The sequence below is a fragment of the Panthera pardus genome, unplaced genomic scaffold (genome assembly GCF_024362965.1).
Source record: "Panthera pardus isolate Hobbes unplaced genomic scaffold, ASM2436296v1 HiC_scaffold_17, whole genome shotgun sequence".
NCBI classification, from domain to species: Eukaryota; Metazoa; Chordata; class Mammalia; order Carnivora; family Felidae; genus Panthera; species Panthera pardus.
In genome coordinates, this window is record NW_026526732.1 from 121,296,545 (window position 1) to 121,323,218 (window position 26,674).

General features: G+C 45.7%; 2 protein-coding genes across 2 annotated transcripts in view; one reads left to right on the forward strand and one right to left on the reverse strand.

Moving 5' to 3' along the window:
• The window catches only part of RANBP9 (RAN binding protein 9), a 90,838-nt gene extending 69,956 nt beyond the window's left edge, over positions 1 to 20,882 (forward strand). Inside the window, 7 exon segments of the mRNA XM_019420012.2 lie at positions 355 to 463; positions 2,938 to 3,128; positions 4,282 to 4,426; positions 7,756 to 7,877; positions 9,535 to 9,686; positions 16,465 to 16,576; positions 19,890 to 20,882. Of these exon segments, the coding sequence (XP_019275557.2) occupies positions 355 to 463; positions 2,938 to 3,128; positions 4,282 to 4,426; positions 7,756 to 7,877; positions 9,535 to 9,686; positions 16,465 to 16,576; positions 19,890 to 20,020 (962 nt within the window). The 3' untranslated portion in view covers positions 20,021 to 20,882.
• Positions 20,883 to 21,559: 677 nt separating this feature from the next.
• Positions 21,560 to 26,345, reverse strand: NOL7 (nucleolar protein 7). The gene is made up of 8 exons (XM_019420093.2): positions 25,741 to 26,345; positions 25,568 to 25,628; positions 24,878 to 24,936; positions 23,180 to 23,211; positions 22,863 to 22,944; positions 22,167 to 22,288; positions 22,011 to 22,088; positions 21,560 to 21,737 (listed from the first exon to the last, which is right to left on the reverse strand). Exons 1-8 carry the CDS (start codon positions 26,004 to 26,006, stop codon positions 21,661 to 21,663), a joined length of 777 nt encoding a protein of 258 aa, XP_019275638.1. The 5' UTR covers positions 26,007 to 26,345; the 3' UTR covers positions 21,560 to 21,660.
• Positions 26,346 to 26,674: the final 329 nt, after the last annotated feature.

Consider the following 26,674-nt stretch of genomic DNA (forward strand, 5'->3'; position numbering starts at 1 on the left):
GCTTGAGGATTCCGTGAAGCCAGCATCACACTGTATGCCGTAAACACGTCCCTGCTTTTAATCTTCGTGTTTAAAACTTCAGTAATGCTTCACAGATGTTTTTTTGTATTACTTGTATATTAATTCGTGATTTTTAGAAATAGTTTATGAAAGTACTTGTTTTTCTAATTTTTTAATGTGTCTGAAATTGTTCCTTGATTGCCTGATAGAAACTATGATTTAAAACAAAAAAAGAAATGGAAGTTAATCACCGTAATTTAAATACTTTTTTTGACTAATTCCTTTTTTGACGGTCCACTAAGTTTATGTTTCTACTCTTAAAAAATTAATCTTTTACCTTCTTTTTCTAAATAGGAATTCAGAAATTGGTGTTAGCAGGAAGAATGGGAGAAGCCATTGAAACAACACAACAGTTATACCCAAGTTTACTTGAAAGAAATCCTAATCTCCTTTTCACGTTAAAGTGAGTTTGTTCAACAAAACGTTATTGTGTGTGTGTGTTATGTATAATCAGAATTGTTTTCATGTTTTAATAGTTTTTGTTTCACCTCGTGTCAGGTATTTACATATAATTCTGTGATACAGCACGTCTCCATAACCGTTTGTAAAAAACACTTTTGTGGTAGGATTATAAGCAGATGGCATCTCTTGCTATGTTTCTGCTCTTCTGTGGTGCTAGCTATATGTTTAAAAATGTTAAAATTGTAGTTAGAAGGTGGATATCTGTTTTTCTTCCTGCAGAGTACCTTATTGTAAGTCTGTGTCATTTCGAAAGCTGTGGTAAAATATACGTAACGTTTGCCATTTTTGCACGTGCACTTCTGTAGTATTTTTGCTTTAAGTTTATTTTGAGAGAGCATGCACGTGCACCGGTGGGGGTGGGGGGCAGAAGGAGTGGGGGAGAGAGAGTCCCAAGCAGGCTCCGCCCTGTCAGTGCAGAGCCCGACGCAGGGCTCGTGTTCACGAACCGTGAGATCATGACCTGAGCCAGAATCAAAAGCCCGACCGACGCTTAACCGTCGGAGCCACCCAGGCACCCCGTGCAGTTGCGTAGTATTAAGTGGAGTCACGTTGTTCTGATCGTCACCCGTCATCCACCTCTAGAACTTTCTTCATTATCCCAGATGGAAACTTGGAAGTCCCCATTTCTCCCTTCCCTGCCTCCCAGCAACCACCATTTTACTTTCTGTTTCTGTGAATTTAAATTTGGCTGCTCTGGGCGCCTCAGATAAAAGAAAGCGTAAAAGTGTCTGTTCCTGTAACTGGCTCATTTCTCCCAGCCTATTGTCCTCAAAACCCATCCATGTTATATAGCATGTGTCAGTTTCCCTCCTTTTGAAGCTGAACAATTGATAGACATTTGGGTCGCTTCCACTTTGGTTCTTGTGAATAACGCTGCTGTGAACAGGGGTGGTGTACGAATATCTGTGCGGGGTCCCTGCTTCCAGCTCTTCGGGGTATATACCCAGAAGTGGGATTGTTGAACCTGTGATAAATCTGTTTCACTTTTTGAGATTAATCCTTAGAGCTCTGTAGCCCTGCACCATTTTACAGTCTCAGCCAGTGGTATGCCAAGAGTCCTGGTGTCCCCACATCCTGCCGACACTTGGTTTCTGCAGCTTTTGTTTTAATAGCCATCATGATTTGGCGTTTCTTTTTTATTGGTGTTATGGATCTTTGTTATTTTAAAATTCAGGTGTTATTAAGCCTAATATTTCAACTCTCTAAGTACCAGACGCCCTTTGTGTTTGTTTTTCTTTTTTTTGAGAGAGAGAGTGAGCCGGTGGCGGGGGCGGGGGGCAGAGGGAGAGAGAGAATTCCAAGCAGACTCCGTGCCCAGCACAGAGCCCGACCTTTGCAGGCTTCGATCCCATGACCCTGAGATCATGACCTGAGCCAAAATCAAGAGTCGGACATTTAACCGGCTGAGCCACCCAGGCGCCCCACCAGAAACCCTTCCTTTGTAAGCCAATGTCAGAATTGTTTTGCTTAAGAGTAAAATTTTAACTGTGGCACATTTTGGTTAAGAGGTTGCAGATGGGAGTTGCAGTGAGGAAGAGCGTGGAGCAAGGCGCTTCGTCTACGTGATGTGTACACGAAAGCGTATCGTGTTCTTGCACGCCATCTGACTTGCCGCCAAATGCGAATATTATTTGATTAAACTATTTTTAGCTTCAAAAATGAGGTCTTCTGATTTTAAGCTATGGACTCCTTCATTTTCTTAGTGAATCTTTTTTTTTTTTTTTTTTAATTTTTTTTTAATGTTTGTTTATTTTTGAGAGAGTGCAAGCAGGAGAGGGGCAGAGAAAGAGGGAGACACAGAATTGGAAGCAGGCTCCAGGCTCCGAGCTGTCAGCACAGAGCCCGACGCGGGGCTTGGACTCACGAGACGTGAGATCATGACCTGAGCCGAAGCCGGACGCTTAACCGACTGAACCACCCAGGCGTCCCTCTTAGTAAATCTTAATTAAAGGAGAGAGAGTGTGTTTTGCTTTATACTCTGGTTTTTCCGGAAATTTTTAAATTATTCTAAGCAGTACAGTGTATGAAACTACATGTAGTGTTTTTAGCACACTATCTAAAGACCACACCTACTGATAGATACAAGTCCATAAGGTATTTCCTTTCAGAGGTCTGTTGTTGCTACTAAACAAACTGCTCTTTGAAAATGACCTAAGTAGGGGCGCCTGGGTGGCTCAGTCAGTTGAGCGTCCGGCTTCGGCTCAGGTCATGATCTCGTGGTCTGTGAGTTCGAGCCCCGTGTCGGGCTCTGTGCTGACAGCTCGGAGCCTGGAGCCTGCTGCGGATTCTGTGTCTCCCTCTCCCTCTGCCCCTCCCCTGCTTGTGCTCTGTCTCTCTCTGTCTTTCAAAAATGAAGAAACATAAAAAAAAAAAATTTGAAAATGACCTAAGTAAATTTGTCTCTTATCTTTCTAGAGTGCGTCAGTTTATAGAAATGGTGAATGGTACAGATAGTGAAGTACGATGTCTGGGAGGCCGGAGTCCAAAATCTCAGGACAGTTACCCTGTCAGCCCTCGACCTTTCAGTAGCCCGAGCATGAGCCCCAGTCACGGATCGAGCATCCACAGCTTAGCACCAGGCAAAGGAAGCAGCGCACATTTTTCTGGTGAGACTCAGTCTTACGACGTTACTTTGAAGTGTTTGCCCTTCTTTGTAGTTTTGAACCAAAATGAAAATTTTTTGAAACATGGACGTTTCCACATAGCTGTTTTGCACATGCACATACTTGACCTCAGCGCTGTTCTGGAAGGAAAATTGTAAGTGGATCGGACTCGTGTGTTTTTAGTACCAGAAGGTGACTTGAAGCAGAGCTGTTTCTGAGAATGGATTATTAGCAGATCGTCATAAGCCAAAGTCGACATTCGAGCTGTCTCTAGAAAGTAAATCAGTAGATATTTGGTAAAGGTAAAAGGTAACCCGTGTGTTCTAATCCCATATAAACGTGAAGGTGGTGCCGTGGCCGTGGCGGCTTTGGCCACCGATCCCCACGCTAGCTGGGCCGGCTGCTTTCTCTTTCTTTCCCCACCGGGCCTCTGCTCTGCCCGCTTCATTTTCTCACGTCCCTCTCTGGGCTCACCGGTCATAGTCTCTCAGGCTTTTGGTGTTCTAGGAACTAAAATTCTCTCCTTTCCTGCCTTCGAGGACATCACTTCTACAGGTTTATTTCCAGCCTTCCTTAGTCTTCCTCTGCTGGTCTCTCTCATTCTGTTCTTCCCAACGTGTTCTCTTTCCTCTGTACATTTAACCTTCTAAAGCAAAAGTCACATCCTCTTTCCTTTCATAGAGTAACACCTTTGCTCTTTCTCAGTCGGCATGCACCTTTCTACATTACCACCTCTCGGTTTATTTACATCACCATCCTGTGCAGTGCGTGTGATTCCCACGTTTGTACCCTTCGCCACCTCCCCTCTTGAATTTCATACATTCACTCGGGCCCAGACGACTTCTTGGCCTCAGTGTATTCGTGCATTAAATGGGAGCGATGAGAACACAGGCCTCATGGGGGAGCTTGGGGGATTAAATAAGATCCATAATTAAGCCTTCAGTAAATGTTAGAGGAGATGATAATTACAGCCCACAATTAATATCCGTCTGTCCTTTCAAAGAAGTTATGTTTCCTTTTTAAGCAATGCATGGACTCTGCCACGTTATAAAAGTTTTAAATGCAAGATCAGAATATGGGCATATAGTCGTTACAGCTGACCAGTAAGTTGGTGTTTGTTTCTGTTTTCATGCCTCTTTTTCTTGTTTTTCCCCAGGTTTTGAAAGTTGTAGTAATGGTGTGATCTCAAATAAAGCACATCAATCCTATTGCCATAGTAAACACCAGTCATCCAACTTGAATGTACCAGAACTGAACAGTATAAACATGTCACGATCACAGCAAGTTAATAACTTCACCAGGTATGTGATCTCCCTAGCTTTTACATTACTATAAGCAGCCTAATTATTTGTGTCGTCATTTTTAATCATTTGGAGAACTTGAATTAGATCGTCCATAGGGGGTCTGGGCGCTCCCAGGTCCTCAGAGAACAAAAGGGTGAGGAGTGAGTCCCAAACTCTCCGGTCTCCCGGGGGCCGGCAGCCTCTTTTCCTCTGCTCCTTCGTCGTGCTCCGCATCACCTTTTCCCTCTGCCGGGCTGTAAGCATACACACCGGACTCCTTGCCTCTGGGCTTCCTGTGGGCAGCGGCCTGTACACGTGGTCACGTAATGCTGTGCCTGTATTTCCGGGTTAAGTCCCAGTCGTTCATTTACTCTCTAGAAGTAACGTATGGTATGTTTACAACTGTCTTTTTCTCTCTGTGTGGGTTTTTTGGTGTAGATGTGCATCAGGTTTTCTGAATTCCAGGTAACTAACTTGACAAAGAATCTTTTTTGAAAGCCTGACTTTAGGGGGCGGGGCTTGCTTGTAGCAGCAGAGGGACCTTCGGCCATTTAGTAAGCGTACCATGAGCCCAGTGCTGAGGACCTGTCGGATGTCAGACATTCTGCCGGGCCTGGTCTCCGGCTTCAGAGAGCTGGGAGAGAAGAGATGTGTGTGTCACCGTCCTGTCACATATATTCGGGTTGAATATTCACGAACCTCGAGGTTCACGAAATGTAATCGTTTGAATACGAGTTCTTACGAAATCAGCCTGCCCAGATCATCCAGCATCTGAATTCACTTTGGTTCAGGACTAGTGGCATGATAAACAAATAATACACATGAAAAATGATGTGTAGATTTTATCAACTTGAGGTTGGTTTGGTCTTACAACATGAATTGTTTGGTCACACCCCATCTGGGGGGGAATAACGTTCATCAGTGCAAAACTTTCTCACTGAAGGAGAGCGGATGGGATCTGACTTTTGACATGGGAAATAGGATTCTGGAGAAAGGCGTATGTGTGAGAATCAGTATTGCGAATCAGGAGAATAATGAGAGTATCAAGATGATCTATCCCAAGCGCCAGCCTGCCGAAGTAATGGCGTGTGGTGTATACAGGTCATAATGGTGGTCCACAGAAGTGGTAGGAGAAGAGTAGGAAAAAACTCCGTCTTGTACGGAGGAGGTTCGGGTTGTCTTTCACGGTAGAAATGACATAGTGGAAAGTAGGTTAGAGGACTGTGTCGTGCTGAAAATTCTGTCTGGAATATGGGTGTGTGCGTGCGTATGTGCTTTATATATAGCACGTTAGCACTTTGTTCTCGGTAGAGGCTTCTGCCATTGTTTGTGGCAGGACCGGGGGCAATTCGGGCAGTTTGTGGGTTTTTCTCTGAAATACCTCCTCATGGCAAGGAAGTTGCTAAAGAGACCTGTTGTTACCTGCGTTCAGGGAAGCAAGCTCACCAGAAGGGTTTGGCGACAGCATCTTCTGTGTGCCGTACGGACGAAGAAAGTGAGCTTGTGAAGTGCCCGGAACCGTTACACGGTAGCAGTTCCTTTGTAGTTGCTGAAGGCTCTCCTTACAGCCCTATGGCGAAGTAGCCAGGGTGGTACTAACTATTAAAACATTGTACAGATGGAGAGCCCAAACCAGAAAAGTAAGCGATATTTTGTTGTTGTCAACAATACACGTCAATAATTCGTGGCTAGTAAGTTGCAGAACAGTGACTGCGTCCCAGGATTCCTGACTTCCAGTCATGTGCTTTTTCTATTATACAGCACCCCCCTCCCCTGCTGCCCCATCTGCAACACTGCTCCCTCCGCCCTCCCTCCTCCCCTCCTCTCAGCCGGCTGTAAAACTGAGTTCACTTGTCATTCCCAGGATGATTTCCTTGTGACATCCCCACCAAAGGTGGTGGCTCCCTCCCAGTGGGTCCTCTGTTGGCCCCTGGAGGGCGGAGGCCGTCTCATTGTAACCTTAGCCCGCAACACACAGTGTGGGCTCAGAGGCTCTTAAGTGTGTGTTGAATGAAAGGATCCCTCCCAAATACCGAATTGAATTGTCAAAAAAAAAGAAAGAAACAAGTGTTAGTATATTAAGATCACTAAGAGCTATGATCTCAACAATTTCCATTACATTAAACATTATTTTTTAAAGTTTGATTTTTCTTCTCGTTGTCAAAGCTCATCAAGATACAGTCCGCGAGCTTTTCTGCCTGATGGAGTCATCCTGGGGCCCTTGCCCCCTTCTTCCCAGATCTGTGTCTTTTTGCCTTACACGTCTCACCGATGGAGGCAATGCTCTCACACGCACACACTTAAACTCACGCACTGACCCCGAGGTGCTACCAGCGGTTACCTCTGGTGGTGTGTGTGCAGAGCGCGTTTTGCTTGTCTGCGTTCGGTGTTGTTTTTTTCCTACGAATGAATATAGTTGCTTTTTTAATGAGAAAAGTGCATTTTCATTTAAATATTTCCTACACTGTCATCACGCGTTCCTTCTGGGCCGTGTAATCCCTGCCTGGATCGTCACTGGAGAAGTCTTCAAGAGGAGGCGTTTGCCGTTCGTAGGGCGGGTGCGCGCGCCCACAAGTTCAGTGTGTCCAGACCCAGTTACTGGCACGGGGCTGTTCTTCAGTAGATGTGACCTGAGGGAAAATGAGGAGCAACCTAAATACCCAAAATCACATTTTTAAAATGAGGATTTAGCAGTGCTTTTTAGATTCTGTAGCCAGCGAGAAAGCCTGCGAGAGAAGAATCGCGGTGGGGGCTGGCCGGGGTGTGAGAGGGCGAGCCAGAGCGGTCTTCCAGATCACCGTTCACCTTGGTGGGAGGCTGTGTTTCTGAGTGGTGAGGACAGATGCCACCCCGTCCGGGCCACTTAAAGAAAACCTCGTCCTAGAAGGGATGAAGATGAGGGCACGAGAAAGGTGAAGTGGGGTCGGGGAATGGTTTGTTTCGACGGGGTAGTTTTCCCCTTTTTTGCCCTGGCTGCTCGAAATGCGAGCGGCGCGAGGCTGGGGCACCCGGGGGCAAGAGCTGATGAACACAGAACCAAGTGCGGATCTGACCTGGAGACACGGTGAGACGTATGTGAAAAGGAGTGTGTCCGTACGGATATAGAGTCAGGAAACCGCTGCATTTTAGGACGTACGCTGTTTTCCTCCTTCCAGGAGTACGGCTTTGTTGCGAGTCGGCTGCCTACTGGCTCTGAAGACATTCAGGATAGAACCAAATACCTTGTTTTTGCAGACTGCTGTCGCCCTATGAAGTCAGTCTATGAGGAGGCTAGGAGTAGGAATTGATTTTAAACTATGCTGCGAGGATGTGATTTCTAAAGTTAGGTGTTTCTTCTTTATTTCCAGTAATGATGTGGATATGGAGACAGAGCACTACTCCAATGGGGTTGGAGAGACTTCATCCAACGGCTTCCTAAATGGTAGCTCTAAACATGACCACGAAATGGAAGACTGTGACACCGAAATGGGTCTGCAGTGATATTTCTTACGTTTTTAATAAAAAATGGTGACTACAAGGTTATGCTTTTACTTGTATTGATTCACAGCTGATGAGCACAAATCACGCTTAGCGATGTATGTGCCATTGGATTTGACAAGAGCACATATCCCGTAAACTGCCTCGTGAGCGCGGGCTGCTGCAGGGCGCGGTGCTTTCCAGTGCCTTCTGAAGTTAAGTTCCAGCCGGTTTTCTGTGCCGGACTGTCTTCGGCTCAACTTGGTGCTGGCGTTGATGCAGCCGTACTCTTACTAGCGTTAACTGTCTTTTAGGACACTTGGGGTTGGGGAAATGAACGTTTTTACACTGGCTTCAGTATAGCCAGTGAAGGCCAAATGGGTACAGCTGATTTTATAAATTCGAATCAATTTCTTAAGTTCGTTTAATGTGAATATTTGTGACTATGAATAGTTCAGTGCCTGGCACGTAGTAGGTGCTTCAGTATGACCCCCCCCTTCCCTCCCCCTCCCCCAGGCCCCCCCAAAATTATGTGGCTGAAAGGTACATTAGCACGCATAGTTTTGTTTTGTTGGTAACTTGCATAGTAAATTGTACCCATAATGTTAAACCATCAGCAAACTTTCCCATCGATTGGAGAATGAAAACGATTGGAGCTTCAAAATGCTTTTTTGCCTGAATTCGATGGCAACATTAGATTTCTGAGTATTTGGGAGTTAAAGGGTCCTTACTGAGGACTGTTGTTGAGGATTATGTGTTCAGTGTAAAATCCATTTTTCCAGCAAGGGGTATAGTTGGGAAGGCCAGCCTAGTTTTCTTCTATCAGATACCAGCACCCTCAACATTCAGAGTATAATCAGAGCGTGGTGATTGAGAGTTCTGGAGCCAGATGACCTGGATTTGAATTCTGCAACTGCCATTTACAAGCTGTGTGACCTTGCTCAAGTTACTTAAGAGCACAGTGCCTCAGTTTCTTCATCTGTAAAATGGGTGTGGTAATAATAGCAACCGCCTCATAGGCCACTGTGAAGCTTAAATGGGCTAATTTGTGAAAAGCTAGTAGGCACAAAGGAAGTGCTTAGTGAATGTTAAGGATCGTCATCGTTAGTAATTTATATGTTATTAGGGATTCATACAGTTACGTTATTGATCAGCGGTTATTGTCAACCAAGATATATACTAAACAATTATTTTCTCAAAGTGTGTAATTAATCCTGCGATTCCCTGGTGTCTTCTGTGTTTTTATTGGAGTCATTTAGCTTTTCACCTGGAGGAGTCCTTTTTTTCCATCTCTGCTCTGTGTCAGTCAGAGTAGCTGGAGTGGCAGTGCTGTTGTCTCCTTAATGCTGCTTAATGTAGTTTTAGAGAATTGTGCTTAACTTCTTCTGCACTTTTCCCTGATATACCAGGGGCATCCTAAATGGAGACGATTTCGACGGACTTTGACCTGCGTGCTGGAGAGTAGAGCCTAGATTCTTGAGACCTAGATAAAGTATACCTTTTAGCTGCAATGTTTCCTATTAAGTGAGAAAGAAAACCGCATATTTAAATAAACTATTAGGTAGTAATTACTAAATGAAACGTACAAAATGTTGTAAGCAACTGATGTTCATTTCTCCCTGGCACTCCATTTAATAAGAAAGTAAAATACTCGTTTGTTTTGCTTACAGAAGTTGATTCGAGTCAGTTAAGACGCCAGTTGTGTGGAGGAAGTCAAGCCGCCATAGAAAGAATGATTCACTTTGGAAGAGAGCTACAAGCCATGAGTGAACAGCTGAGGAGAGAATGTGGCAAGAACACAGCAAATAAAAAAATGTTGAAGGTAGATTTGTTTTTCCTTGAAAAATTGTTGATGTGTCAGAGGAACTAAAATTTAATTTTGTAAAGCACTGAGCGCTAGGAATTCTTGTTGGACTTCAGGTAAAAAGGATGGATTCAGGGCACCTGGGTGGCTCAGTTAAGCACCCGACTCTTTATCTCAGCTCAGCTCTTGGTCTCAGGGTCGTGAGTTCAAGCCCCGCGTTGGACTCTGTGCTGGGCATGAAGGCTACTTAATAAATCAATACAGGTAGGGATTCAGTCCCAGTTCTGCCGCCTGTCAGCGTTTTATGCCCTTTGTCGACCTACTGTAATTTTCTTAGCTGTAAAATTGGCAGACTTATTAGGAGACATGCGAGTTTGCTGATAAAACTATAAATTTGCGATATTTTTATTTCCATAAACGCTGCTCAGGGCTGCAGCAGATTGAACGTGTACTACGTGGCTTTCATTTTGACAGTGATTGCCGAGGCACTTTCACAACCCCAGATAGATAAAATACATTTTCAGATCTCTTCTGGATTGATGCGCATGATAGATGGTAAGATGGCTAGGACTTCAGCAGTTTAGGACGGTGGTCACAAGTTTGCGTGTCAGTTGCGGATGGAGTTTTTCCCTCCCTTAAGTCGCCGTTGCTGTTAGTTGTAGAGATGTTAAGACTCCAAGAGGGTTTTTTTTCGTACTCGCGTAAGTCCCAACAGCCCTGTAAGTCTATGACACGTTAACCTAGCTGTTGCATTTTTGTTTGTAATCCTGCATCAGCTTGGGCTCAAAGGTGATTCGTTAGCAACATTTTCTCCTGCGTGTTTAAGAGGAGAGACGCGTGTGCTGTGGCCCTGAGACCGATGCTGGGGTGCAGTGGCAGGAGCAAGGCTTCTGCCAGCCCTTCCTGACCCACACTGAGCCTCAGCGCCACAGTCGGCACCACCTAGCAGCACCAAACGCGGCCTGAAAGCAGCCAAAACTCCGACGGCTACCTGCACCGGAGCCTCCGTACGGTGCCTGTGTAGACGGAACACCACCTGCTCAGCCTAGGGTGGTGGGTGAAGGAGCCACCCACGTACACCGCCAGTTACGGCGTGCGGTCTCGTAGCGTCGGGGGCTGCGACGGGAGCAGCGGTGTATTTGCTCTACGCGGTACTTCACCCGCTGGATCTCACAACTGCGGTTTCTGGTGGCGACCCTGAGCTATCCAAGAAAAAAAAAAAGAAGTAGTTAATTATGATTTTTATGCTAAATAAAATTGGTGGAATATGTAATTTAAACAGTTTTTCATTTAAAATGTCAAATCGCTTGGTGGGACCGCAAACTGGTGCAGCCACTGTGAAAACGGTTTGGAGATCTCCCAAAAAATTAGAAATAGAATTACCATAGGATTCAGGAATTCCACTCCTGGGTATTTACCCAAAGAATATGAAAACAGTAATTCTAAAAGATCCATGCACCCCTGTGTTTATAGCAGCAGCATTGTCTACAACAGCCAAATTAGGGAAGCAGCCCAAGTGTCCACCGACCGGTGAATGGATAAAGAAGTGGGACACACACACACACACACACACACACACACACACACACACGAATGTTACTCAGCCATAAAAAAGAACGAAATCTTGGCATTTGTGACAACATGGATGGACTTCGTATTCTGCTAAGTGAAATAAGTTGGAGAAAGACAAATACCACACGATTTCACACATATGTGGAATTTAAGAAATAAAGAAAACTGACCAGAAAAAGACTCTTAACTCTAGAGAACACACACTGCTGGTTGCCAGAGGGGAGGGGGCTGGGGAATGGGTGAAACAGGTGTTGGGGATCAAGGAGCGCACTTGTGAGGACCACTGGGTAATGTGTAGAATTGTTGAATCACCATATTGTGCACCTGAAACTATTCTAGTGCCGTGTGTTAATTATACTGAAGTTTAAAAAAAACAACAATAGGGGCGCCTGGGTGGCTCAGTCGGTTAAGCGGCCGACTTCAGCTCAGCTCACGATCTCGCGGTCCGTGAGTTCGAGCCCCGCGTCGGGCTCTGGGCTGATGGCTCAGAGCCTGGAGCCTGCTTCCGATTCTGTGTCTCCCTCTCTCTCTGCCCCTCCCCCGTTCATGCTCTGTCTCTCTCTGTCTCAAAAATAAATAAACGTTAAAAAAAAAAAACAACAATAAATTAAAGCCAGACACTGATATATTAGGAATATGGCTGCCCACGTTTGCCCTGTAAGGTGCAGAATTCCTTGAGGTCAGACTAGGTCTTTACCTAACTCCTCCCCTTTTAAATATATCCAGTGCGCATGGCACCTCGCTATTCATGAATGTTTATTAAGAGTCTTGTTTATATGGGTTCTGTTTATTGATATTTACCATACTAGAAATTAAAACAAATGATTAATCTCCTGACCAATAATCCTGGATCCGTTGAATATTTTTACGAAAAATAACTTCCAGAAACTTCCGAAGAATGGCATCGCTTTACATTTGCCAGGCTTAATGGAGGGGAAGTTGGATTCTCGTCCCTACCTGTGCACTCGATGTGCTGTGCTGTCACTGTCACCGGCCCCGTGGCCCCTGGAAACCCCGCTGTGTGGCCGGGAGGGAATGAGAGTGAGGGTGAGGCGAGAGAGGGTTTTCTCAGTTTTATTACGAAAACAGCGTTGACGTTCCGGGACCTCCTGCAAGGATCTTAGATTGAACCCAGTGTTTCTGGACTGTACTTTGAGAACTGCTGTTTTAGGGGATATTTGGGGATACGGAATGTTTCTAAGAATTCACGTGCTTTTTTACGCTAGGTCATCTTGACTGTTTTCTTGTTAAAACTTTATGCTAATTGTGCATGATGAAGGAATGTGATTTATGTAGTGCCTTTCAGAATGTAAGATTTCACTTAATCAGCTTACTGTCTTTGATGCTGATGTGCATAAGCTGAGAAAATGGCATTGATGTGGCCTCTTCTCAAAGATAGTCCTTGATTATATATTGAATTATGTGAAGATGTAATTCATCTTCCTCATCTAAAGAGTGTGGATGGCTTTGATTTTGCACTTCTGACTTCTAAGCACATGCCAACTACTACTTGAAGAGACTTTCTTAATATTCTGAACTCCTTCCTTCCCATTCCCCAAACTTATCTTGATCCACGTGGGGACAAGATGACTGACTGATCCAAGTTACAAGTCCCCGAAGAACAGCTGGAGGGTTTGAGGACAACATGAAGAGGTGGTTTTTTTTGTCATCGTTGAGAAGGTTTAGAAATTATCCCCTTTCATTTTTCATTTCAGGGCACGTGTGATTGTAGTGGGTGATTTTTATCTTTAATTTTGTGTGGATCCGCGTAAGCATCTGAATCACACAGGCATCTGTAGAGAGAAAGATTCCTTTAAATGTGAAGCTAAGAGTTCCCTAAGTGCTTTCCTGTATTCTGCTTCCCAGGGTCCTGGGGAGCAGGCCTCGTGCAGAGCCTGGGGTGGCCCGTGTGCGGTACAAATGGGTGGGAGGGGCAGGGCGTCCTGCAGCGCCCGTTTGCCTTGACCTTTCCCAGTTCTCTGTCTTCCTTTCCTCTTCTCCTGTTCTCTGTTCCTCGCCTCCCTACGCCTGCCAGTGGCTCGTCAGACAGCTACCTGAGTTTGTTCCGGAGCTGCGTCCTGAGGCTCTGGCCGGAGGGACCGTGGAGTCACACATACGAAGGAGCAGCCCCGGCTGGCAGTTGAAGCCAAAACAGAACCACTTAAGACCAGCCCTGTTTAGAAACTGCTGCAGATTTTAAGCCACCTACAAGTACAGTTTGAGAATCCTACCTGAATGATGTCACGTTTGCCTCAGAAGTTATTCCCACTGAGATCTGTTTTTTTTAAGTGAAAAGTGACCCACGATCCCACGCCTCAGAGTTTTAGTTTTGTGCCTTAAATCCCCCGTGTGTATATTTCACGTAGTAAGTATACCATTTTGTGGTGTTGTCATTGTCCTAAAAATGTACTCCCAGTTTCTGTGCATTAGTTCTTTTTAAATGGCTACACGCTACTCTCTTGAGTTGCTGTGTCAGTTCATTTAAGCGTTGCTTTATTCAATTTTTTGCTTTTATTCAGATGCTTTAGTGAATGCCTTTATACATGCGTCTTTGTTCCTTAAAATTACAACACGGGATAGAGTCCTGGAAAGAGAATGATTGAGTCAAAGCTTGGGATTATCGTGGCTTTTCCTATATATTGCTATACTGTTTTCCAGAAACCTTCCCCCAGCTTACAGCAGTAGTAAAGGAAAGTGCCGGACGTACTCCTGTGTTAGTCTGCTTTAGTGACTTCAAGCTCAGACCTTAAAATCGCTTGTTTGCATTTCTTTGGTCATCACCATCAATTAGGTTTTACTGCAGGATTTAAAACATTAATGTTGCTGCCCTGATTTCACTCCCTTTGAAAAGGAAAAGTTGTAGATATTCAGGGAACCTGGTGGCATAAGCCTTTTTTTTTCTTCTTCTTCTTCTTTTAAGGTTTTATTAGTTTTCTTGCTTATAGCTTCACCTGACTTCCAAGCCTGTTCCATTGTGCTGCGGTGGGATCCTGCTGAAGTCAAGTCTTACCCACATCAGTCCTCCATTTAAAACTCCATTGTCGTATTGGAAAAAAAAAAAAATTTAAGCCTTTGGGGACATTTTAGGATCTAACCCCCCTTACCTCTGGCTCCGTCCGTGCCTTTCTTTCTCTCAGCCTGTTTCCACGTACTTTGGGTCTCTCTGGGACTGTGACACGTGACACAAAATACTGCATGTTCATAAGCAGTACCCTGTCCATTGTTTATTTACATGTCTGACTTCGCCGTAAGACCGCGTGGGTTCTTGGCACAATGACTAGGTCCTGGTGATTGCTCTCTGTGTCCTCAGGGTCTGGCAGCTGTGTGCAATAATACTCCATTGTTTTGAAAATATCGGAGCTAAATTTTAGCCTTTCTTCATCTTGATATTTAGATTGGCAGTTAAAAGAAGCTGCATCTTACTAAAAGAGGTTCTGTACTAACTGTGTGCCCTTAAGCTCTCACTGCCTCAGTTTGCTTCTCTGTAAGATGGGCATAACAGTATCCGTCTCCTAAGGTTATTGTGAGGATAAAATGAGATTCTCCACGTTAGGGCTGGAAACATTGCTTCACCGGGTATTAGTGCACGATAAATTATTACCATCATTATCTGTTTTTTTCCACGAGGTTTTGGTGAAATACTAGAAGAAGGTGTTAACAGAAGAACGGTCTGCCTTGAGATCTGGGACCGCGACCTTTCTCGTTTTCGGTTGCGTGTCCAGATGTATAGACCCGAGAGGACAGTTTTGTGCTTAGAGGTGGTTAGGTGCCAGTTGTTCCTTGAACGCTTCTTCGGTGTACTTCAGCTAACTTTCTGTGGCATGGGGATGGTACCTCACTAGGTGGCTGTGGGGTCAGTTAAGTCTTGAGCGAAGATCCGTGACTAGAGTTAGCTTCCCAGGATACAGGACGTTAATACTCTTTCCATCAGTAAATTCGGATGGCGGGGGTGGGGGAGCCAGGAAGTAGAACGGAGTGGCCCTGTGCGATGCACTGGAAGAAGCAGGTCCTGTGATGGGCGGGTGTGTGAAGCTGCTTCCCTGTTCCCAGCGTCTGTGAGTAGCTGCAGGGGACTCAAAATAGTGTAAGAAAGAAATTTTCCTTTCAGAGACCTTTCATTATAAAAACCGGGGCGAGCCGCCCACCACCCGTGAAATATTCAGCAGCGGAAGGAAGACCGTGGACGAGCCGCACGCGTTTTCTTTGAGAGGCACGTGTATTCCCCGCCCGGTAGCCCCAGGCCGCGCGGCTCCGGCTGCGTGGACAGCCCTCCCCCGGGCTCCCCGGTGTGCAGGCCGCGTGGGGTGAGAAAGGGCCAGAGCACAGCTGACCGGCAAGCCCGGCCTCCGCGGCCGCTCTGAGCAGCGGTGAGTTGAGCGGAGGGACGTCCGGGCGGCCGGCCCTGGGACCCTTTCCTTCAGAAAGTCCAGTCTCCCACGTGTCCGTAATCCGCATTTTGAAAGTGGCACTGACCGAATTCGTTGACGCTTTCCTGAGCACTGTCCTACGTAGGCCTTCTGAACCGGGAAGGCGTCCTGTCATTCGCCTCTCTCGGGAACACCGCCCCGGATTAGGGCCTTGACTTCGGGCAGGAGAGGACGACCTCCGGTACCGAGAGGTTAGAACGAACGGACGCTGCCAGTGTCCTGGAGCGGTTAGTGCTTACTGACCGAGAGTCACTGACTGAGAAGACCGCGTGTCCGTCCCTTTCGGAAGGGTGGCTCGAGGATGGTTGGCGCTACCGAACGTTCCTGAAGGGCAGCCAGTTTACCTTGTTGGTCCCGAGTTTGAGAAAATGACATCCAGGGAGATGGAGCTCGTCCCCACATCTGTTTAAGAAAATGAATAGGCTCTGTCCTTTTAATGTCAGATTCATACCAGTGGTGATAAATTATAGAGCATCTGAATGTTTTTGTCTTCCTCTTTAATTAGCCCGTTCCACCAGAATTTAATTTTGCCGTTGTGTATGTGTTGTAGGGATGGGGGAAGATTCAGATTCGGATTGGCTGTTTACAGTAAAGAAGAAGGAAGACCCATTAGGCTTTGTTGTATCATCTTGTTAAAAAAACACATATAGCCTCATAATCATTGGGGTAAATGGGTTTGAGTGTTACCGTAGTCTTGTGCCGGAAAGCTGTGTATTTTGTCTCTCAACTTTGTAGCCGTGGGGAGGACAGTAGCTGAAGCGTTTGAATGAAAAACCAAACTGCTGTGTTTTCAACAGGACGCATTCAGTTTACTCGCTTACTCGGATCCTTGGAACAGCCCGGTTGGAAATCAGCTTGACCCGATTCAGAGAGAACCTGTGTGCTCAGCCCTTAACAGTGCAATACTAGGTGAGTGAAGCGGCACTTCAGCCAGAGTGTCTGCGTATTTGAGACGGGATTCGTATTTTGGTAAAATCTTAATGTAGAAACCATTTCTACATTTTAAAAAAGGTAAAATTATTTCAAAACATAGAAACCTTCCCCTCCACCATCTCAATTCCAAAATTAAATGGATTCAAACAGAATAATAAAAAAAAAAACCACAACGGTATATTGAGATCATACCCCGGGAAGTCTGGAAAATGGAAGTCTTTGTGTGCATGTCGTGTAAGCGTTTTGGGGCTGAGCCGCACATACCGCAGCTTCCGCTGTGCTTGAGATACGGACACGAGGGACTTCCGGGTGACGTGTGACTGCCCTGCCAGCACCAGCCCTGGGAGTAGCACCGTATTTGCATGAAAGTTCAGCATATTCAGCCGTATTATGCCCTTACCAGGTAAAAAGCGAGGGGGGGAAGAGAGCAGCAGTTTCCGTAGTGAGACGTCGCTAGAGGGGAGCACGGAGGGAGACCGGTTTGCCGTTCCCCTGGTCGGTTGCTGTCCCTGTAAGCAACTCATTACAGAGTATGCTTACAGGACTCATGTCCCGAACAAATACTTTTTCTGTGAATGCTAGAACATTCCGTGCATTTATATATAAACCGTACAGGGCGGTTTACGTGAAACTATGATCTTCTCTCGGAGATTCTTTTCACAAGTAACTTAAAGAAGAGTGGCTTTTGACCTGACTTTACAGGCTAAATCCGCAGGTAAAATGAGGCTCCCACTCCTGCTCGGCCCTGTTAGGGAGCTTTTAGCAACACGTTTCACGCCATTTCAGGTGCGCGAGAGCATTGCCACAAAGAGCAGGGAGACCTGCAGCGGGCCAGGGACCGTATGGCTAGAATGTGAAGGGAGCAAGTGTTCCTACATGAGCCTTATCTGCTCTTACAAAGTTCATTACAGTTGACGCTCGAACCGAGTGGGGGTTGGGACACCAACCCCCCAGCACAAAAATTTGCGTGTAACTTTTGACTCCCCTAAAACTTAACCGCTGCTGGCGGGAAGCCCTGCCAAGAACAGGAGCCCTTGATAGACACAGATCTGGTATGTGACACGTGTTGTGTTCTGGATTCTTACAATAAAGCCGGAGGTGAAGAAAACCCGAAGGGAAGAGCCGTCTACATCCCTGTACCGTATCAAAAACCGCAGCTGGAAGCGGGTCTGTGTAGTTCAAACTGGTGTTTCTCAGGGGTGAACTGTGAATTCTTTGTGTTAAAGTAGAACGGGGGGGGGGGGGGGGGGTTGCAATAACGGTAAGAAAAAAAAAAGTCTTTGGTGGGGTTTCTATAAATTTAGAATTTGTATATAATAAATCACGTGAATTTTCTCTGGTTAACGTGTTGTATTCTCTGGTTATATGAAACCCACTTAGCTCTATTGGTAAAAACAGAACTCAGTAGTAATGCTGAGATTGTAGGGCAAATCGTGGTTTACTGTAATGGTCTTTTTGAAATTACAGCCTTCATATTTAAGGATCAGATTCGTGAAGAATTTTTGAAGTAACCAGTTTTCTTAGAATAGTTTTTTATGTCGAGTTCTTCAAGGTAATTTAGTGATTAAATATGAAATTTTGTAGGGCCATTAAAGATCTGTGTACTCTCACTGTGCTACCTAGTAGATAGGTTCAGCTGTACCTAGTACTTAAATTTATATTCATAGGATTCCTGCAGAATTAATGACAGGCTTATTAATATAAATGGCTGTAGATGAATATGTGAATATTTATAAATCTGTAATTAGTGCTTAAAGTTGTTACATATTAATTGTATGTTAGTTCTTGTCAGTTGCAGATCCCAAAAGAATTTAAAGATGCTTTATAACCACATGTCTCCTGATGCTTATCTTCCAGCGAGGTTACTTCCCTGTGAACCATCAGACATTTTTGAAAAAAAAAAGCTTCCTTTTCCATTTTTTATTCCTTTTCATGTTGATTTTGTGTAAAACTTAAATTGTTCTGGACTCGAGACAGAACTATACAGTCCGTCCTGCTTAGAGCTGGCAAAAACTGTATCACCATCAAAGTTTAGCTAAACAGTGTCTCACCGAAGAATAGCCAGGACTTTATTAATCCTAACCCACAGACCACTTTTCAAACCATACTTTCTCACTGATCTGTGTACCTTTTCTTACAGACTTCCATTCTTCAATTCTTGATCCTATTTTGTGTTCTTTTGTACCTTTAAATCCTGTATTTGCTTCCTTTATTTTTTGGGGTCATTCCTTATGGAACTTTCTCCCACCCCATTGTAACCTTGGAATCAAAAGTAGAATTCAATTGGGGCACCTGGTGGCTCAGTCGTCTGAGCGTCCAACTCCTTGATTTCAGCTCAGGTCATGATCCCAGGGTCGTGGGGTCGTGCCCTGTGTCGGGCTCTGGGCTGAGCGTGGCGCCTGCTTCAGATCCTCTCTCTCTGCCTCTGCCCCCTCCCCCACTCACGTGCATGCTCTCTCCCTATGAAATAACAAAAATAGGATAGTATGGAGTGTGGCCTTACCTGCCAGTATCATGGTCTTTGCCCTTCGTTGTCCACTATGCCTAGAAAGGACTGAGGAGTGATTTTATTAATTGGGAATCTAATCAACTTGAAACTTGGACTTCTCCACCCAGGGAGAGATCACTAGGAACTTGGCCAGTTTCACCAGTAGTTCATTTTTTCACTTCTGGCACAGAACTTGAAGTCTTGCAGACTTCTGGTATGTAGGACACGGAGAACAAATTTATCGGCCATTTAAAACGTATCTTATCTACCAACTGTAAGTCAACTCCCTCCAACGTCGTAGGGTGGTTTTGCTTTTGTCTTGCCTCACGGCCCCCCAAACAACATCCACCAATATGCCTTGGAGACAATTAGCCTCTGGTGGGTTCTATCCCCAGAAGGGGAGGCGTTTATCGGTGAAACTTTTACTTTAAGCCTGAGGCCTTTTCCTGTTAGGTCAAGTGACTTAAGGCGAAGAGAAATACTAAATAGTCCTTACTCCCCACTGTAAATATCAGGTAAGACCGGACCTCTTTCCCATCATAGTTAACGTGGAAGTTTCTAAGTGTCGAATTCTGCAAGAATTTTCCTTCAGAGTCGAATACTCAGTACCCATAGCACCTAGCCCGAGCAGCAGGGCCAAAGACGTTAATGACTGGCTTAGAAATGACCGATGCTAGTGAGGTAATTAAGAACAGTATAGGCAGGGGTAAGTTTTCAAGTAATGCAGTATTTTCCCCATTGAGAAGTTTTTGGGAAATGTCTTGCTAATTGCTGTTTCCGTTTTTAATCATTTTTCCTCAGAAACCCACAATCTGCCAAAGCAACCTCCACTCGCCCTAGCCATGGGCCAGGCCACACAATGTCTAGGACTGATGGCTCGGTCAGGAATCGGATCCTGTGCGTTTGCCACAGTGGAAGACTACCTACACTAGCTATGCATTTAAGGAGCTCACGTGTACATTGTGGCATATAGTCAACCTGGAAGTAGACCAGCTCTGCTGATTTGAAATTTAGATTTTTTAATTATGTACTGGGGACAGGTTTTTGTCGCTTTACATTGCTTCCTAGTTTACAGCATGATGCAAATGATTTTCTAACTTGGTGTTAGGAGAAATTATTTTCCATCTTTAACCTCTTAGTTGTCTAAGAGTTCGGTATTACTGAATTTCAGACGTTCAAATTGATCATCACAAATCCTTTAGAACAATTACCTAAAAGAAACCAAAAAATCCTGCCGCCTTTGTTCGGGGGAGAGGGGGGAAGGAAACGGAACCAGTTGTGTTTGTGTTAGCATGTGGGTGATGTAAACTTCAATTTGGGAGATGCTCCGACCCCCGCTCCCATAGAAGCATTCAATCAGTGTAACTTGCAAAACGCATAAACATCCGACAGTTTGAATTTATAGTGTTGATGGAAGAAATCATTTTTAATGTGTACTGTAAAACTTGAAATACTCAGGAGCTGAGTGAATATGTTTGTTGCTACTTACAATCCCGACCTGTTAGTCCCAGTAGTTTTGTTTTAACATGGTCTTTTTCAACTTTGTTTCCTGTTTAACTACAGACAACTTCTGTTGTAGACTCACAAGTTTAACTGTTGTATTATAACAGTATTACATGTCAACAGTGTGGTTATGACCTTTATTTATATAAAAACCAAATATTTAGTCAATTTACCGTGTCTTAATTTAATCTTTGTACACCTTCCATTTTTAAGTGCTTAAATGAGTACTATATTGCAATAAAAATGTAGTGATATAATTAACCAGCCATTAAAAATTTACTATTACAGATACTAGAGTGTCAATTGAATTTATATACTAGGTGCCCGCACACTTCTAATACAGAATTAGAGCAATTCTCTAAATCTGAGTTCTACGACGCAAGACTGCCTTCAGCTTACTGGCCGCCCTAGAGTAGGGTCAGACCTGATGCTGTGGGTGCTGCCACAAGAAAACAGTTCAGCTCCTGTTTCTGTAACTACAGTAGGAACGATGGCACGTGGCCTGCCACCAAAGCACACCCGCCCAACCTGGTTAAAAGTAACACTCAGCCAAGATCACCAAATCCTCTGGCTAATGAACTCTGCACGGAGGCTTCCATCTTCCTCGAGAAGAAATACTTACTGCACCGAGATACTGAGCTTTCAGCTACTTCCTTCCCGTTCCATAGCCTGGGAAACAAATGCCCCTCAGAGCACCAAAACCTCTGCGAGACCAAGGCAGCTGAGAGCTGCAGCTGAAAACACCCCAGGGCCCACTTCTCTCGCCCTGCTGTGCACCCAACACCGCAGGTGGAAGACGAGCTTTCAATTAAATGCGCAAACGCTCATAAAAAAGAGAAACCATCTTTTGAACCGGTTTGTCTTCCAACGTCATTCTCAAACTACGAGGCAGGACTGTCCTGAAGGATGAGAGGTGACGGGGTGCTTCCCCCAACAGACCTACGAGTTTTGCAGTAACCCTTCAAAACTCTTTATAAATCATTTATTAGATCTTTTTAAGAGCATTTTCTAAACCAAATAACTGAGTCCTATACATACAAGTTCTCATCCTTCATTTACTTCATTTGATTTACTTCTTTGAAGTTTTCATCTTTCTGACCATCCACCGTCTTTTAAACCTCTTGGCATTTTGTTTTTTCTGAGTTCCTAGAATAGAAAATTTTATACAGTAAGAATATTGGATACGAAATTCGCAAGAAACAATTCCAAAGTTTTCAAGATTCTATGAATATAAACACTAATCAAATTGTACAGTAGATATACCACGCTGATCTATGTTTTAGAAGCAACTTCAAGATATTAATACAGAAGCCATTATAAGGAAAAAATGGATATCTCACGATTATTTAAGTATTTACTACCTCCTTAAAAGAAAGCGTGCAATATATAAAAAGCTGAGGGAGCGGAGCTGGATCTTACCCCAAGCATTATTCAGAAACTGGGCTGCAGCCTTTTTCACTGGTAACCTCTTATTTTCAAGAGACAGGAACTTATTTACTAGAAAAGAGAATTACCTATCACTTCTTTGTTTAATTTGCAGTAAAAAGTGAGAGAGACAGTCTATAAAGAAATTACCAGTAGTTCTGTTGGTTCCTGGACCATATAAAGAATTCTGTATAAAGGCTTTTGCTGCTTGCTGTCTTGAATCTCTCAGATCTTGATCTTTTAGCCTTAGAGCCAAGTAGCTTTTATTCTGGCTGGTGACAAACACAAAAGGTCAAAATGAGCAAATCTGATAACATGCTGAGTTTGAAAATAAAAAGTTTTGTGAGCTACTTAAAAAAGTGAAAAGGGGTGCCTGGGTGGCTCAGTTGGTTAAGCGTCTGGCTTTGGCTCGGGTCATGATCTCACAGCTCATGAGTTCGAGCCCCACGTAGGGCTCTGTGCTGATGGCTCAGAGCCTGGAGCCTGCTTCGGATGCTGTGTCTCCCTCTCTCTCTTCCCCTAACCCACTCACATTCTGTCTCTGTCTCTCTCAAAAATAAACAAACATTAAAAAAAAGAAAAAATTTTAAAAAACCCAAAATCCTAATTTTCTGTATGTGCAGATCGTGAATAAAATGACATCACTGGGCTATTTTACTACATACAAATAGACTAACGTTTCCATTTTAGGAGGCAGAGGTCTTATTTTTACGTAAATATCAGAACTGGTTTTCCCATAGAGGAGGTAATCTGAAACTACTATAATGAAACTATTTCCCCCCACAAGCCAATACTCTCTCTCAGGTCAGCTTTACATTCTCTGAAAAGAAGAAAGACCCTCCTTACCCGACAGACTGTACTTTTTGTACTTTAGCTTTCTTGGAATCACTTCCTTTGTCACAGTCTTCATTTTCCTTCTGCAGATTCGCTAAAAAATTGAGCTTATATATGTAAAACAAAGCAGGAACATTTACTGGACTGTACTTTAAATCTAGTACCAATCTGGGTGCAATCTTTACTTGTAAGAAATAGAGACAACGGGCCAAGCTCCGCTTGGCCAGGCCTATTCCCACACTCTCTCGGGGCCAAACATTTGGCTGCAAATATCTGCAAATGTACCTGACACTTACAAGAGAAGTTATTGAAATGAGAATAGTTCATACCTTCTTTCAACTTTCCTGATGATTTCTTGATGCTAAGGAAGAACAATAAAAACACTGATTGGTAAGGCAGATAGCAAAGATGACTCCACTGGTTAACACAATTTCATCTGCTTTTACGAAGATCTCCCCTTTTCATTACCACCATCCTCGGTTTTTACTCAGGATCGTTAATCAGTTTTGGAAAGCAAAAGTCCCTCCCCAGGGCACTGCTACCAATTCCCAAACTAGTAATACGCTAGGAAGGGAGTATCTTCTCAGAAGTGAAGATCTCAAAGCATATGAGCAAACTTCAGCAGAAGCAGATCGATGTGGGTAACAGTAAAGTGAAAGACTTCAGGAAAAACGAGTTCTGTAATACAGTATTCAAAATACAAAGTGAAAAGGTGGTGAGACCGCCTCGTTTTACTTGGAGGAATCACAAAGGGTTAATCCAGCAGTTCAGACAGAAAGACAAGGATGGAGACCAGGACTAGCCTGGAAGAGTAGTGGTCTTAACGAGAGACCAATGTGAACTGACAAAACACAACAGGAGACTCCCATGTGGAAACATCAGCACAGGGGAAAAGCTACACTAAGGAGGCAGCGAGGACATCTGAGCTTGGTTTTTAAGGAGGAAAGGGGAACGTGCCCCAGGTAACAACTGTTGGTATGTTTACTGGTAGTGTTTACAGAACTTGAATAGCTCTTTGGAAAAGCCTTTTACTGAAAATTTTGAGAACCGCTGGCCTAGGCAAGAAATACAGGACTAGGGGTGTCTGGGTGGCTGTCCACTAAGCGAGTGGCTCAGGTCATGATCCCAGGGTCATGGGATTGAGTCCCAGGTTGGGCTCCTGAGATTCTCTCTCTCCCTCTCCCCTCCCCTGTCTGCACGCTCTCTTAATAAATATTAAAAAAAGAAAAAACTACAGGACTAAACTTCTGAACTTAACAAAGCAGTCAGGAGAGGCCAGGAGAATATTAAAAAATTGCCGAATATCTAGCAGCCTAAATTTATTAAGGTTTGATTTCAAGGGCTAGAGGAGGACGAGAACTACTGCACGGGCCTTTACACATTCGGCACAGGGCACAGCTGCTAAATGAGAGGAATGAAACCGAAGCCGGGGAGCAGCCAAGGCAAGCACGGGACAAGAGGAGCCTCAGAGCCTGCGGATGTGCCTGCTACTCCACTAGCTGATACGGTTCGAGACATCATTTTACTCACCACCGTCTCCCCTGCCCTTAGTACAATGACAGGAGCACAACCGTCCCCTGACTGAACACACTGGAATCAGTAACTCGGAGGCTAGAGTTTGCTGTGGGAATGAACACAAAGTGGTGGGGCACCTGGGTGGTGCATCCGACTTCGGCTCAGGTCACGATCTCGCGGTCCGTGGGTTCGAGCCCCGCGTCGGGCTCTGTGCTGACCGCTCGGAGCCTGGAGCCTGCTTCGGATTCTGCGCCTCCCTCTCTCTCTCTGCCCCTCCCCCGCTTGCTCTCAAAAATAAACATCAAAATTTTTTTTAAAAAGTGGCAGAAGACTGAAAAGTGGAGTTAATTCCCTCCACCTCTCCACCTTTCCCACCAAATCCAACCACCTGCTGTGTAGCTTTCTGTCTTATTCTCTTTATTATTATGTGGATTCAAACAAACGTGTGTACCCGTATAGCATCCAAAGACAGGTGTCTAAGCAAGGCGCATATAACAGGATCTATTACTTACTTAGTCTGTCCGGCTGTAGTTAACTTCTCTAGAATGTTATCCGGAAGGAGTTTCCTTTTCTTAGATTAAAACATTTAAAAATTAATCAGAGGTGAGATACATGACACACCCTGGGCTGCTTCTCAAGTTTCTGGCTCTATGGACACAGCTTTACACCCAGAGCAAGAAATGAATCAGGCTGAACCCTCCCTGCCCCTGCGATCCCTACGCTGTGGAAGGAGTGGGCCCAGGAAGCTCAGAGCCTGTAACACATTCTTGGGAAGACTGAGCGAAGACTGGGAAGGCTGGCCCCGGTATTCCACCCCAGAGGTCACCGTTCTGCCATGAGCGCAGTCAAGTCACGTCCCTCTGAGCGGGCTCTCTGTGGCCAATCTGCCAAACGTCAGACAGCAAAGCAAAGATACTCCAGGTACAGCCTTCACTTTGCAAAGTACCTCAGCAACCCAATTTCCGGTAAAGAAACGACCTCCGCGAGACTAAACGACCAGGCTCGTCACGGTGAGCTGGTACAAGGGGGAGAACCCCACGATCTCAAACTCCCGCCTCTTCCCACTCCCATTTTCAACCGGTGGACAGCAAAGAGCACGAGCGCCTTGTCCCCAGAAATCTCAGCGACTCTCCCTGCCAAACATGGGAATTCTGCCCCGGCCGGGGTGCCTTTGAAACGGAGACGCCTCCCCAGCCTCTAACCTTTTGTTCGATGAACAGCTCCTCGCGTCGCTTCCTCTTCTCCTTCAGGAGCGTTTTGTCCCTGAGAGAAAGAGTGACAAGTCAGTGCGGGGCGACACGCGCGGGCCGGGGGGGGGGGGGGGTGGGGGGGGGTAGGGGGGGCGGTTTCTCCCGGCCGGCTGCGGGCTCCGAACCTGCGCACCGACTCCCGAACCCGCCGCTCCTCCTCTCGTGCTTCCGCCTGGGCGCTGGCGAAAGTCAGCTCCTCCGGGGCCTCGTCGTCAAACTCGTCGTCCCCTTCCTCGTCGTCTTCCTCCAGCGGCTCCGCGGCCGCGCCGCTGCTGGGCTGCCCGAGCAACAGGCCGTGCTCCGCCTCCTCCTCCTCCTCGGAGGCGGGCTGGCCCTCGTCCACCATCGCCGACGCCGGGACGCGGGACGCGCGAGGCCGCAGCTGCACCATGGCCCACACAGCGCCCGGCCGTCCGGCCTCTGACCCGGAAGCAACGCGGAAGCGCCGCGTGACGCAAAGAAAGAGCGACGCGAGTTAGGCCGCCCCCTGCAGGTGCAGATGCGAAGACGGCCGCGCGCCAGCAGAGGCGCAGGCGCAGAACGAGGAAGGGCGTGGCCTAAAGAGAGCCGGCCGTGTTTGTTTCCTCTCTGTGTGTAGGATGTTTTCCTCGCCTGGGATCCCACCCGGGTTCCTCTCCGCCCCGCAGCAGTGGCTCGCGCGCCGGCTGCGAGAGCGGGCAGGGATGGGGCTCGTTTCCAGGAGGGGAAGAGCCATCGTGAGACGTCCTCCGCTGGGAGGCTGGCAGCAGGATTAGCTGGCTCCCCCCCTCCTCCGGCCCAGTGGCCAGTTATGCCAGCCAGTGCCCAGAAACCTGTGACCGCAAGCCCCGGCGGCCCTACCTACCACGGGGATCCGCTTGGTCCTGTTAATCTGAAAAAATAAAACTGCCGGTTGTTTTACCAGCGAAAAATGGGTTTATTCAGGAATCGTAGAGAGTTGCAACCCCGGGGCAAACAGGCTGCAGGCAAAACCACAGCAAGTACCCCCAAAGCGTGGATCGCTCTTTTTATAAAGGAAAGGGAAACTTTGGGTGAGGCTGTTACAAACTAAAAGGCCAT

What these genes read in the sequence shown, in the direction of transcription:
- NOL7 (XM_019420093.2), bottom strand. Translation starts at nt 26,006, where the DNA reads ATGGTGCAGCTGCGGCCTCGCGCGTCCCGCGTCCCGGCGTCGGCGATG. An exon ending in ACTACAGCCGGACAGACTAA is followed by an intron (nt 23,212 to 24,877) that starts GTAAGTAATAGA and finishes GTTCTTCCTTAG; the next exon opens with CATCAAGAAATCATCAGGAA. An exon ending in AGGAACCAACAGAACTACTG is followed by an intron (nt 22,089 to 22,166) that starts GTAATTTCTTTA and finishes TCTCTTTTCTAG; the next exon opens with TAAATAAGTTCCTGTCTCTT.